Genomic DNA, 14,514 nt, shown 5'->3' with positions numbered 1-14,514 from the left:
GTTGACACTAGAAATAGATCTTCAAGAATTTAATTAAATTCATGCAACAATTTGTTGGTAAATTACGGTTAAAATAAGTAATGGTCAGCGTATATTTTAGTGGAATAGAACTCCCTTTCATTTGGGGACTTTTTTGTTTGGACACGCCACAGTTAGTGGAAAAAACACTTGTTTATATGTGAAAACAAAAGTCTGTTCTAAAGTCTAATCTGCGCAACTGTTTAGATCAACTCACTTATCATAAATATTATCATCCCAACTGTACACAAATGCCAGTGCTCCTTGGTACCTCCTGTACATAAAATTGTTTGCAAATATTGTTCTGAAATGCTGAATTGCAGAAATACATTTTTTTAAGTAAAATAATTGTTTTAAATCTATTTTGTAAAAAAGGTTGGAAAGTACAGTAGAATTTCTGGAGTACAAATTCAAAATATTTGCACTAACATGTGATGTGCATGATTTAATAAAACAAAATGTTGCTCTCCTTTCATGCGTTGGAATTTATTGCCAAGCGAAATTGTACAGTCTGTGACTTTGAAGAAAATTGGAGTAACGTTGCTAGGATGTTGTTAGCATGTTAGCTTTAGTTTGGAGGCATGATATGCCAGAAATTAGTTGGGTCCAATTAAAGTTTTAGGTTCAAGTTTTCGAATTAAGGGTAATGTCCACATTATTTTTTAAAAATGGCCTACTTTGGACTTTAAAAATAAATGCTGGTTCACTGCTCCCACGTACCAACACGGTAGGTTCTCAGTTGGTTTCAGTGTCAATGTCCCTGGACAATAGTTGGGGGAAACAAATCAGCCCGGGTTCCTGAAGGCTATTGTCTATTGCTCTACCAAATGGGGTCCTTATTGCGGACATTAAATGAGGGCAGGATTGGATTTGACTGTTATATGCTCATAATCGGTCTGCTAATGTTAAAGTGAAAGTGGCTGTTGTGATTTGTTCAACTTTATTCTGTCAAGAACATTGGTTTGGTGGGGGAGAAAGAGTAGATTTGGAGCAATAATCCAAAAATCCTTCATATTTTTGATCTAAAGTTTCTTCAAATTAATTTTTTTTAAGTATTGTTACTAGAATTGCTGAAGAATTTCAGATTATAACAAATATCTACTGATTTCATGAATATTTGCTGGGATAGGAATTTTAGCAGAAAGTGTAAGGTTATATTTGCATGTGGAAGCTGAAAGTACAATCAAAAGTATTATTTAGGCTCTAAATTCAACCATCCCACAACAATTTACACCCTAGTCTCATCCATACCCCCGAATGGATGAAATGGGAGAATGCTCTGACGGAAATTATGCCTTCTAGAAATACTGGCAAAATAGTTGTCAATATCTTGTTCAGATATTCCAAAGATAATATCTCCATGAAGTCCATACCATTCTGTTTCATTATCTACAATCACCTCGCCATCCTGTAGGGTGAAAACATTGGAGTAGACTGAGGATGGCCGACTCTGGTTATAGTCTGTGATAGCCAAATCCAGGTGTTCAAGGTCCAAGAGATCCTGTTCTGTCCAACGAACAATTGATGGACGGCTTGGTGCTGCCTCAGCACTTGGTGTTAAGGTAGTCTGAGGCTCTTCACAAACGTGGTCCAAACAGGTACAGCTTTTGGAAAGAATACAAACAGTTTTATTTGGTTTGACTTAAATAATTTGCCACATTATACAGATAACTCACTTTGTCTTATATTAAATCTTTACAATAATCTTTATTGCAGAAGTTCTCACATTATATTCTTGGGAGAGGGAGTCACTTTGAGTTTAAATTGGCTCCAAGAAGACATGCCTGTCAATGTACGATCGGAATCATGTTGACCCTCTGTGGTATCCTCGGTAGTTTGATGCGCAAGCAGCCAGGCAGGTTCACAGTACTCCTAGGCACTTATGATGATGAGCCAAAGCTCTAAAAGTTAAAGAGTGTTCGAAACTGAACAAGCAGTGGTAAGCTTCCCAGTATTTGCAAGAGTAAACTGTGTGGTTTAAACTTGTGAAACCATCCAACCGTAGCCCAATGGATCCTGGGGTCCCCAAGCCTTGGCTCTTGCAAACCTATGCTAAACTCAGGAATTAGGAGCATGGTGATGCTCTTAAACATGGTGATGGATTTCCACTTGTGACAGATATCCAACCGACCAACAAAAATCTGGATGAAATATAATGCATTGACTTAACTATTTTAAGCCATTGAAAAATCTTGGCCTGGTTTTACAAAAGCACAACACAGTGATATGTTATTTTAAGCATGTATTACTTCATTGTTGAATTATATATATTAAGCTCATGACCTCGATTGTTTTTACTAAAATTACTTAAGTATTGGAAGTGAGGGATATCAGCTAAGTTCTCCAAGTGGACAATTCCATAAAAGGCTGTAAACAATTTAGGAATTTGAAAGCCTTACAATGAAATCCAACTTTCATTTTCTTGCGCAATGAATTTCCCCAGGGTAGACTTGTCCCATACACAGATCACTGAACAAGCATGTTGTGCAATCTCTGCCCATTATTTTTATTTTGACAGATAGTTAAAATCTCTTTAACTGCTTTGTGCTTGCTTGATTCATCCTAGGGTTATCTAATAATAAATGGCAACTGCTTTACATTTCTTTAAAGTAAGTTCAAGGTATTTGGGGGAGGGTGGTAGGACTCAGATTCGGTGCTTGAAAGGTATCTGATGTTTTGGACAGCAGGGAGAAATTTCATTGAGTTAGCATTGTTTTATTTTTCCCAATTCATGAAATTGGAATAAGTGGAATTGAGAAGGAAATAAACAAAAACTTGCATTTATATAGCTCCGTTCACGCCGGATGGCGTCTCGGAGCACTTAAACAAATCTCTGGTTAATAGTTTTAGCAGCTCCATTAACTACTAGCTTAGTAAAGTCCATGACAGCCCATGTCATCTAAATATAGAAAAATAAATCAGCATAGATTTGGTAATGCTGTAGCAGATAAGATTTCATTGAGGGAAAATGCTTAAGTACTTTTTGTGACAAAGTCCCAAAAGGGTAAGTGGCATGTTTTGTTTAAAAATAAATGGATCAGGCTGGAGTGTGCTGGAGTCCTTTGTGGGGGTGGCTAAATTAATTAATGAGTTATCTGGTGTTAAAATTCTGTGCACAAGGATTCAAAGGTTAAGACTCTTGCTAAATAACATAACGTAGGAGCAAGAGTAGGCCATTCGGCCCTTCGAGCCTGCCCCGCCATTCAATCATGGCTGATCTTCTAATCTAACTCCAGCTAATAACCTAACCCTGCCTTATCCCCATATCCCTTAATCCCTTTTGCAATAAGAAATATATCTATCTCAGTCTTGAATATGTTCAAGGACTGAGCGTCAACAGCCCTTTGGGGTAGTGAGTTCCATACATTCACCACCCTTTGAGTGAAGAAGTTCTTCCTCGACTCAGTGCGAAAGGGCTGGGCTCTGATTTTAAGGTTGTGACTCCTGGTTTTAGTTTCTCCAACCAGGGGAAACAATCTCCCACTATCTACTCTATCATGCCCTTTGATGATGATATAGGTTTCTATAAGATCCCCTCTAATTAATCCTTGCTTTTGCTTTTGATTTAGCGCTTTTCACGTCGGGAGGACGTCCCAAAACGCTTCACAGAACACACTGTAAAGTGAATTCACTGTATATTTGTGGGCGAACGCGGCAGCTAATTGCACACAGCAATGTCCCACAAACAGTCGTAGATTGAAAATGACCAATTTATTATTGTTTTGGGTTTTGGAGGGATTATTATTAAGCGTGTGGAGTAAGGAAATTTGCCCAAGGTTTCGCCCTGCCTGGAATTGAACTCGGGTCTCTCGCTTGCAAAGCGAGTGCTCTAACCACTGAGCTACAGGACTCCACAAATTCTTCTATATTCTAGAGAATATAGGCCCAAATTGGTCAGCCTATCCACATAACTCATCCCCTTCGTCCCTGGTACTAACCTAGTAAATCTACGCTGCACCCCCTCCAAGGCAAGTAGTTTCAAAAGTTAATGAATTAGATTATTTGAACACTGTTTGAAAATAGAGTGATAGATGGAGATAAATGGAAGAAGCCATGTCCAGGGTGATTGGACAGATTGATTCTGTGGGGGTTTACTTACCAAATGCAGTGTGTTTCTAACAATACACCCCCATGGTGACACCCCCATTTTGTTGGCTTGAGTTAAAATAGAGATTTCAACCTTTAAATTACTTGGCTCACCTTAGCGACCCATTAGACATGTAAAGGTAGCTGGTAAAATGGTTGCCATGACGGCAAGCTGGTTTGTTTCTCTTATGTCTCTTTATTGAGTTCTTTTCCTTTTGAGTTTCCTTTGTCTGTTGACTCTCCAAAAGATTGTTCAGCTTCCTGGGAAACCAATCACAAAACCATTATTCATGAGTTTTGAAACATTAGAGAAGTACTAATTCTAACCATACACGGATAATAATCTTGCATACTCTATGCAGTTTTAATACCCTGGGAAATATGAGAAACTGCATTAGTTTTTTAAAAAATGCTAAGGTGCTGCTTCGCTAAACGATATTTGAATAAATACAACTCAATTCCAAGCATTATCTCTGCTGTCATAAGTATTTCCATCTGTTTCTGGTTAGATTTGACAATCATACTGCCCACATTTTCATCCTTAAAAACTGGAAACTCTCCGACTTGCTTTTCATATAAATGATGTCACGTTTCATATAAATGGCACTCACCATGTGTCATCTATAAGCTAGAACTGAGGGGGTCAAGAAGCACAACTGTTCGTATCTCTAAGTGCTGCTCCTAGGCCAGATCTCTGAATGGAGAATGCCCTGTCACTATTCACAGGTAATACGGCAGCTTCCTATTTGTGTGTAAAAAAAATTGTGCCATACCCTTTGATAAACTTTTTTTTTAAAAAAGGCTCGTCAGGAATTAGACGAGTTGCACATTTTGGTGACTTTTAATGTGCTTCCAATGACGCTTGTGNAAAAAATCCATTGCATGATAATGGGAGATAAAGTTCACGTCTCCATCCATTTTACTTACTTCATCTTATTTACTTCATCAATAAATTGTTCATGATGGTTTTATTGAAAAGTACATGAAATGTACAGAACCAGAAAGGAACATATCTGGTCAGTTCCAATGTTTAAAAATATCCTGCACTAAATCTCTCACACCCAAGAATTAAATTCTTCCAAATAGCTATAAAATTCCTTCATGCTGAGGCAATCTGCCTTCATCGCCTCCCTGAATAGTCCATTCTCATCTGAGTGCAGGGTGCTGAGGCCAATTGTAGTTCACCAAATACTACCAACTGAGCCAGCTCAACAGTAACAGGAATCAAACCAACAAGCGTTGGTTTATATGGCTTAGTAAAGCCTTTATACCTATTATTGAGCAACAATTTAATCCACTTATTCTACAAATTTATAGTAAAGTGTTTTGAATATAAAATGTTATTCATCCATTGTCCTGCTTCAGGGATGCCCATCAGCAAGCGGGTCATAATATCGCAGCTTCCATTGTTGAATAATCCCGAATTGATATATTAAACAAATAGAAAAGTGGGTCATCAGAGGCATCTGTTGATGCGCTCAAAGCATAGAACCTATGGAACCTTATGGAAACTTGGAACATTCTTTTTTTAAATGGTGTCCGAGAGGAGGACCAGTATTATAGGTTAAAATTATTCTTCCTCTTTCCTCCCACCGGGTCGTTCCCCCCCACCCCCACACACAAACACACATATCACTCTAATTGCAAAGGCCAAATTCCCATCCAGCTTTACTAGCCATTTCATTAAAGGTTTTGACTTAGTGAGTGGTAATTTCAATGGAATTTTGTTCAGTTAATTGTGGCGTTACTTTTTCATTGTGTGTGTGTGTATATATATGCGTATGACAAATGTCAAACCCAAGATACAGAAGACAACCAAATAGAATATAGGAAATGCAGAAGAGGTTTGAAAAAGGAAATAAGAGGGGCAAACAGATTATACGAATAAACGTTAAAGGGAATCCTAAAATATTTTACAAACCTATCAAGAGAAAAAGGTTAGTCAAAGGTAGGGTGGGGCCAATTAAGGATCAAAGGGGAAATTTTATTGTGGAGGCAGAGGGCATGGCCTATGTGCTGAATGAGTACTTTGCATCTGTCTTCACCAAAGAAGTGGATGCACCAAATGCCGCAGTATCGGAAGAGAGGGTAGAAGAAATGGATAGGATAAGTACAAACAGAAAGGAAGTACTGAAAAGGTTGACTGCGCTGAAGGTAGATAAGTTGCCCGGTCCGGACGGGATGCAACCAAAGGTACTATGGGAGGCACGGGTACAAATAGCGGAGGCTTTGGCTACAATTTTTCAATCTTCGTTGGACACAGGAGTGGTGCCAGAGGACTGGAGAGTGACCAATGTGACTCCCCTGTACAAAAAGGGACAGAAGGACAAACCTGGGAATTACAGGCCAGTCAACCTAACATCAGTAGACGGGGAAACTCCTGGAGACTATAATCCGGGACAGAATAAATCTTCACTTAGCACATATTTGTTAAAGGCAAATCTTGTGTAACAAATCTAATAGAATTTTTCGATGAGGTAACGGAGAGGATAAAGGTGGTACAGTTGATGTGGTTTATATGGACTTTCAAAAGGCATTTGACTAAGTGCCACATGAAAGACTTGTAAGAAAGATGGAAGCCCATTGTATAAAAGGGACAGAGGCAGCATGGATCCAGAACTGGCTGGGAGACAGAAAGTTGTGGTGAACGGCTGCTTTTCTGACTGGAGGGAAGTGTACAGTGGCGTCCCCCAGGGATCGGTATTAGGACCACTGCTCTTCTTAATATACATAAGTGATCTGGACTTGGGTATAGCAAGTACCATTTCCAAGTTTGCGGATGACACAAAGTTAGGTAGGGAAGTAAATAGTGAGAAGGATAGGAGCCAACTGCAGGAAGACATAGACAGAATTCTGGTAAAATGGGCAGACACATGGCAGATGAGTTTCAATGTGGAGAAATGCGAGTAATGCATTTTGGAAGAAAGAATGAGGAGAGGCAATACAGGCTGGTAATACAATCTTAAGGGGGATGAAGGAATAGAGAGACCTGGGGGTTCAGGTAAATGAATCCTTGAAGGTGGCAGGACAGGTAGATTAAGCTGTAAAAAGAGCATATGGGATATTAGGCTTTATAAATAGAGGCATAGAGTACAAGAGTCAGGAGGTTATGATTAACCTATATCAAACACTGGTTAGGCCTCAGTTAGAATACTGCGCCCAGTTCTGGGCACCACACTATAGGAAGGATGTTAAGGCATTGGAAAGGGTGCAGAGGAGATTTACGAGGATGGTACCAGGAATGAGGGACCTTGATTATGAGGAAAGGCTAGAGAGGCGAGGATTATTCACATTGGAGCAGAGAAGGTTACGAAGAGACCTAATAGAGGTCTTCAAAATCATTTGATAGGTTAGAAAGGCAAAAATTGTTTCCACTGGTCAGTGAGTCAGTGACTCGAGGTCACAGATTTAAAATAGTCTCTAAAAGAAGCAGAGGGGAGGTGAGAAGACATTTTTTCACGCAGCGAGTTGTTCGAATCTGGAACGCATTGCCTGAAAGGGTGGTCGAGGCCGATTCGATAACTACTTTTAAAAACGCGGTATTTGACGAGGACGGATTTGCAGGGTTATGGGGAAAGGACTGGGGAGTGGGATTGACATTAATTGCTCTATTCAAAGAGCCGGGACAAACTCAATGGGCCGAATGTGCTGTTCGATTCTATGATTCTATGGTGATATACATATATATATACGCACACACAATATTGAAAAAGTAATGTCAAAATTAACTGAACAAAATTGCATAATTCTGATAAACCTGAGTTCACCATAAGTGAGATACATCTCACCATAAGTGAGATACAATGTCACATTCAGTCAGTACACAGTAATGCAATTAATATTTAAACTATGTTCTCATTTCACACTTTCACTGCAACTTGTGTGTCAGTTATTGATATTTGACACAGCTCAGAACTCTTCAAATGGTCAATCCAAGCAAATACAGCAACCTCCACAAATAAAATTACAGCAACAACCTTCTGTGTCTTAATTAACACAATGCATGTAAAACAACTAACCCTCTTAGTTTGTCTCACCGTTTTCTTCAATTTAATTTAGGCTCAGTTGATGGGAAACAAGATTGACTTTGGGAGTAATTATAGATATTTCCCAATAACTGCTTAGAAATTAATGTCCACCTCTTTCCGGATTTTGTTAAGTTTGCAAAGCGAACAAAGCGAGAAAATTATTATTGATTTATTTTACCTTCTTTTACTGTAGTCGAAAAGAACAAATCCACCTGCAGATCCATATCCCAAAAGAATCAGAAAAGGCCACAGCAGTGAATTCACTGCTACTCCCAGTGTCAGCTGTAAAATTCAGGTCAACAATGGTAATAAAGACCAAAAAGACAAGATGAGGATTTGTTTTGGTAACAGCTGCATGACATGATTTAATATTCTAGCACTTTTTTTAATTAGACATTTATGTTTGCAAAGAGGCAAGAATATTTCACATATGAGGCAGTGACTAGATCCTACGTTCGCACTGACTTGTCTCTCATACTGTCACAATTTGCTCATTGAAAGGTGATACAAATTTATAACAACGCAGCAGCAAAAACGTTCCACATACTATTAGGTAATTGTTTGATATACATTCTTATAGCTTTCCCAGTCCAATCCCATTTCTTTAACTGCAATTCAAATGCAGAATGACAAATGCTTTACAATGCCTTTGTCAGTGGAGTTAATTTTGAAACCTTGCAAATTACTTTGTTGAGCGACTTGCCAACAGCAATTTCCTTTCATTCTTACATCATTTCCTGTTGGTTTCCCTCCATTGTTTTACTGTTTCCTGAATCATAGATCTTATGATGGCTTTGAACTGCAAATATTTAGATCTTTGGAAACAATGCAACGTTGGTGTAAAACGAGTAAAACTTGCTTGGGAAATATTCTATACTTAGTTTTTAGGAAGAACATTAATTGGTGCAATGTCTAATCAATACAACTTAATGTTGATATGCTGGGACTTATTGTCAAGCCTACCTCCTTTCTCCTAATTACTTCCTGAGGTACTGTGGGATTGTAGAAACATGGGAAGGTGGTATTAATCTAAAATGGAATGAGACAACCAACATACGTAAAAACATTTATTAAAAACATTATTACAGGGCACCAGACAAAAAATAATCTAACATTCAGCAGGGACTTCAGTTAAATTAAGTTTGTGTAACACTCTTAGCAGATGATCAAATAAAGTACCATACCATTAATTTGGTTAGATCTGTGCAGCAACTTGACCTTGGCCATGAATTATTGCCATTCTTTAGATTGCTAGTTGCTTATCTATATTCCAATTGAAATGAATTTTAAATTGCTAATGGAACAAAGGTAAGGACACTGTTTTAAAGACTTTTCAATAGTTTGGTTATTCAATTTTTGCAGGGAATGTCAGTTATGACCATTTGAGATTGCATACTTCATCTTGAAGTATTTTCAAAAATCTTTAACTTTCATCAAGTCCATATTATTGAATGGTTCTTAGCATACAGGCACAGTCAGGGCTGACCTGCTGTTTCCCTTTCCGTTTTCCTGCTCTCATCAGAAAGGTACCATTCAAGGATATTCGCTTTTTTAAGCATTCCTAGCTTATGGGTTGATAATTCAGTCAAAAATGTCAGATTTGTTGTAGTTCTTCAACCAGCCATGACAATCCACCAAACGATCAGCAAAAACCTTGTGACAAACAGAAGTATATTCCAACTATATTGACCGACTCTGTTGAAATTCATTATCAAAATGAATAACTGCTTCCTCTGTGCTTTAATTTACCAGATATCACAGAAAATATGGTACTTGGGGACTTGAAGCAGTTAAAATGAGGATATTGCTAAAGTACATGAAAAAAGCAATAGGAGTCCTGTAGCTCAGTGGTTAGAGCGCTCGCCTTGCAAGTGAGACACCTGGATTCTATTCCAAGCAGGGCAAAACCTTGGGCAAGTTTCCTTACTCCACACGCCTAATAATAATCCCTCCAAAACAATAATAAATTGGTCATTTTCAATCCACGACTGTTGATGGGACACTGCTGTGCGCAATTGGCTGCCGCGTTTCGCCCACAAATATGCAGTCAATTCACTTTACAGTATATTCTGTGAGGCGCTTTGAGACGTCTGGAAGTTGTGAAATATCAAATGCAAGGATAATTATTATAATATTATTAAGATATTAGAATTTTTAAATGAAAAAAATAGCTCATGTCAAAAGACCCAGTCAAAAAAGGTTTGTGAATTGTGCACATGTGTGTGAGGTGAGAAGCTTGAGGTGGGGTGGGGGGAAAAGCTCTCCTGCATGTTGTCTACACATACAGCATTCGTTCTATCCAATAACATTACGCTTGGGAAGGGAGGAAGAAAAGGATCAACTTAACAAAGAAAAAAAAGGACAAAAATAGCCGAGTCTCTGGAAGTCAAAACTACATTTTTAACAAAATCATCTTCATTTTAACTGCTCCAAAATCCCGAGCACCGTAGTTTCTGCTTTGGCCTAGTAGCTTCCATCGATATCCATTCTGTGATAAACTGGCATAAGGAAGAGCCTGAGATTCATCTTCTCTTCTAACATGAAATGGTTTGTTGGTGCGGAGTGTTTTGCTATCGTGCGACATGTTATTCAGCAAACTTGGGAAGAACTAGGAAAACCTATTCAACAAGTGTAAGGCAGGCTTTAATTATCACCCCACTATCCGAGTGCATTGAAATTCATTATCTAATTCTGTAATCCACAGTGCACAACAACAACTTGCATTTATATAGCGCCCTTCACTCTGGTCACCGTCTCGGAGACCACCTTATAAAGATGCTACATTAGAAATAGATATCAAGGCATTTTGACTATATTTCCAATAGTTAATACACTTTTTTAAACAAAATATTAAATAAAAATGAATCTTCCTACAAAGTCTGAGGAGAGTCCGGTTGCAATGGAAGTAACAATTTGGATAACGCAAATAACAGCACCCTTTGATTAGCCAAACAGAATCTACCAGTATTTTTACCTGACCAAATTGCAGAAGATACTTTGTAGCACATGCAGATTTGTTATAGTTCTTCTGCCAACCCTGACAGTCCACCAGGCGATCAGCGAAAACCCCGTGATGACCAAAAGTGAAGGAGCACTAAAGAAATAAGAAACTTTTTGTTGTTTACTGAAGGCGTACATATCATATCCATGTCACCAATTACTCTCCAGATGCCTTATTATCAACATTCAGTAGTGTTTTAGGGTTAGTTTAACTTTTTTAACATTTTTTTAACATCTTGTAGCACTGTACCATTTCTGAACCCTTTTAGCTTTGTTTTCAGAAATCCTTTGCAAAAAATATTCATGCTACAAGACTTAAGAGAATCACAGTGTAAATTTTCAAATAATTTCCTCCCACTTCTCACACTTAAAAGAATAAATAGCATGTAATTTAGTGGAGGTTATGAGAAGGGCTATGATAAGTCATGTAAAGCAAAGTCATTTTGCTTCTATGAGCAGGCTGAAGAACAGGTATGACCCAAGCAAAAAAAATCAGTCAAAGCAGATGCAGCAAATGTTCAACGTGTTAGGGAAAAACATTTTGTAATCTACTCGTTTGGTTCAATTCAATATATCCACTGAAAATTAACGTATGACACAAAAAGTATACACGGCAATTGAACTATCTAATCCAATTTTAATTGCAAATGTCCTAACTGTAATGTTAACTTCTAACTTGAATATCTCAATGGATTCTTCTTCCTGTTGGGAGAGATTTCCACAGGTTGGTCTGTAACAACTTTACATGCACATGTAGACAAAGAACTTAAGATATTTAAAATCTATATTTTACTCCTTTTTATTCATTTCTCCATTAGCTGAGCCAGTAACAAAACATTGATCATTTCTCTCACCTGCTGGCAGTTTGACAAAGCTTGTTCATTCTCCATTAGCAGGGTAAGCTGCCTCGAACTATCAGATAGCCTCAACGCAATCTGGGACAGAAATGAACTTTCACTGAAACAACAAAAACGTTAGCTGCCCTTCAAGGTTATTACTTCTAAGAGCTAAAGGAATGTTAATTTTTTTCAATGGGGCTGTGTAGCTATAGAGATAATTTGGAAGAAAAGCTTCAAGTAAATAATTAACCCCCATTCCTAAAACAGATTGTGGATGGCTCCATGTAAGTGACAAAAATGCAGACACGAATAGCCTTTTAGACCAATGAAGTCAAACTTAAGTTCTGCTAGTGATTATTTAAGGAGTTATAGTATTGAAATTTGTTGAGTTAATTTCTTAGCTAACGCTCCTTAAACCATTCTATAATTCTAAATGATGCAAAGACTACCATTCTAATTCACAACCAATTTTTTTTATAACAAAGGTAGAAAATAAAATCGGATCATATGTCTGCTTATGTGTAATTTTGTATTTCCACCTACAGATGGTAAATGGCAGAAGATAACATTAGACATTGAAGTGAGCTGGGCCCAGCACTGGGGATAATTCGGTAGAGCAACATTGCTCAGTATTTTGGAATCATTGTTACATGTTTAGTCTGGTGCTGATTGAAAAGAGGAAGAAAATTGAATTATGCAGGCATCCATCTACAAAATAACAATAATCTTTGCATGTGATCAAATCTTCGAGGTGTCTCAAAGTGTTTCATAGAATATTCTATAAATGAATTGAATGTATATTTTTGTGGACGAAACACAGCAGCCAATTGTGCACAGCAATGTCCCACAAACAGCTGTGGATTGAGTGACCAAATTATTATTATTTATTTTTTGAAGAGATTATTAACCGAGGAAAAGCGATCTCCTAATCGACTAACAACCAGGTTCCTACTTACTGCTAGGTAAACAAGCATGAATGGAAACTTACCCAACGTTTCGCCCTGCCCGGGAATTGTACCCAGGTCCTCTCACTTGTGAGGCAAGTGCTCTGACCACCGAGTTATAGGACTCCGCGTTACAGTCACCACAATTTACAATAAATCTTGTGAGGCACTTTGAGACTCATCTGACTGTGAAAAACGCTTTATCAAATACAAGCATTATTTAAGTATATTATCAGATGTTATTTTTAAAATGTTACATTTTTTAAAAAATGTACAAATTTTCACTTCTGATATAAAATAATGAGGATGTAAATTTGAAGTGGCTTTAATTCTGAACTTTTCATTATTACCTTGATCTGAACACATGGACTAAAGATATTTCCCCCAGAGTTGCAGCTTCCCTGAGGTTCCAGTCGGCTTCCAGTAACTTTGCAGTTTCCACTGATGAAATTTAAAGCTGTTTAAATATAAAAAACACAATGGTGGAGCAAGAACTGAAATTATGGATTTTCATACTGCAAGGTGTTTTGTGAGCAGCATTGTAGCAGCCCACAATAGTGTCGGTTTTGGAAGAAGTGGGCTTAATGGCCTTTTCATTCCATGTTTTTGTACTTCCTTAAAGTCAAGACAGTCTAAAGGAATAAGGAGTTTAATTCAGCGTTTCAGCATATTATATCAGGTTTTATTCTCTTTGTTAAACAAAACTATGTGTTTACCTTTGTGAAACGGTTTCACTGAATAAACAGCAAACAACACCAGAAGTAACGCGAGTATCAGAATCACAGGCGCCAGGAAGACCAGTGGACACTTCAGCTTATCCGCAATCTCTTCTCGCCTGAGGTCTCCAGGGGATATCTTGTTTCTCCTCTCCACCCTCCTATCTACTTTCTCAGTTCTGGACCATCCAAAAACAGTAGATGGCCTTCGAGCTGTAGTCATCCTCTCTCCATTACTGTTGCCGGGACAGACTGAACTAACTGCCTGCAAACTGGTGACTAACATGGTGAAGGGATCTTATCAATATGGGTATTGCTTTTGCTTGAAAGCGTAGATCAGAGAATTGTCTTAAAGTTTTCTTTTCGTAAAAATCTATTTTATTATTCATTTAAAGTCTGTTAGAATTATCAAATCGAGTCTGTCAGCTTCAGCATTCAGATCTCTTATAGACCTCAAAAAACCATCAGTGCTCTGCAAACAAAGCATAAAAAGCATTCAGAAAGCATAAAAGCCATGCCAGAGACCCAACATATATTATGATGTTAGTATGAAGACCATTGCCTTATTGGGTGTCATATGTGTGTGTTATGTGTGTCCATAAAATCCAGATAGCCGCCCACATCCTCACCTACACCAAATTTCGCTCCCCGATCACCCCAGTCCTGGCCAGACTGCACTGCTGCCTGTCCCAGAGAGGATCAATTTCAAGATCCTCACCCTTGTATTCAAATCCCTCCACTCCTCTGCACCCCCCGACCTCTCTGACCTCCTCTCTCCTCAAAAGAGTACCCGTTGCCTTCGTTCCTCCGGGTCTGGCCTCCTCCTCATCCCCCGAGTCCTCCGCTCCACCCTCGGCCTTCAGCTACTATGCCCCGAGGCTCT

General features: G+C 38.3%; 1 protein-coding gene across 3 annotated transcripts; it reads right to left on the bottom strand.

Moving 5' to 3' along the window:
* Positions 1 to 483: 483 nt before the first annotated feature.
* LOC103190123 lies at positions 484 to 14,258 on the bottom strand. 3 transcript variants are annotated; one of them, XM_007910791.2, is made up of 8 exons: positions 13,632 to 14,258; positions 13,266 to 13,372; positions 11,987 to 12,067; positions 11,107 to 11,226; positions 9,096 to 9,161; positions 8,311 to 8,414; positions 4,219 to 4,365; positions 484 to 1,622 (listed from the first exon to the last, which is right to left on the bottom strand). In XM_007910791.2, exons 1-8 carry the CDS (start codon positions 13,915 to 13,917, stop codon positions 1,247 to 1,249), a joined length of 1,287 nt encoding a protein of 428 aa, XP_007908982.1. In that variant the 5' UTR covers positions 13,918 to 14,258; the 3' UTR covers positions 484 to 1,246. The 3 variants fall into 3 exon arrangements, with proteins under 3 accessions (XP_007908982.1, XP_007908984.1, XP_007908985.1); XM_007910793.2 differs by lacking the exon at positions 9,096 to 9,161; XM_007910794.2 differs by lacking the exon at positions 11,107 to 11,226.
* Between the last annotated feature and the right edge of the window lie 256 nt (positions 14,259 to 14,514).

The sequence above is a fragment of the Callorhinchus milii genome, unplaced genomic scaffold (genome assembly GCF_018977255.1).
Source record: "Callorhinchus milii isolate IMCB2004 unplaced genomic scaffold, IMCB_Cmil_1.0 Scaffold12, whole genome shotgun sequence".
Taxonomy (NCBI): Eukaryota; Metazoa; Chordata; class Chondrichthyes; order Chimaeriformes; family Callorhinchidae; genus Callorhinchus; species Callorhinchus milii.
The sequence above is the reverse complement of the archived record's forward strand: the minus strand, read 5'-3'. Positions and strand labels throughout refer to the sequence as shown.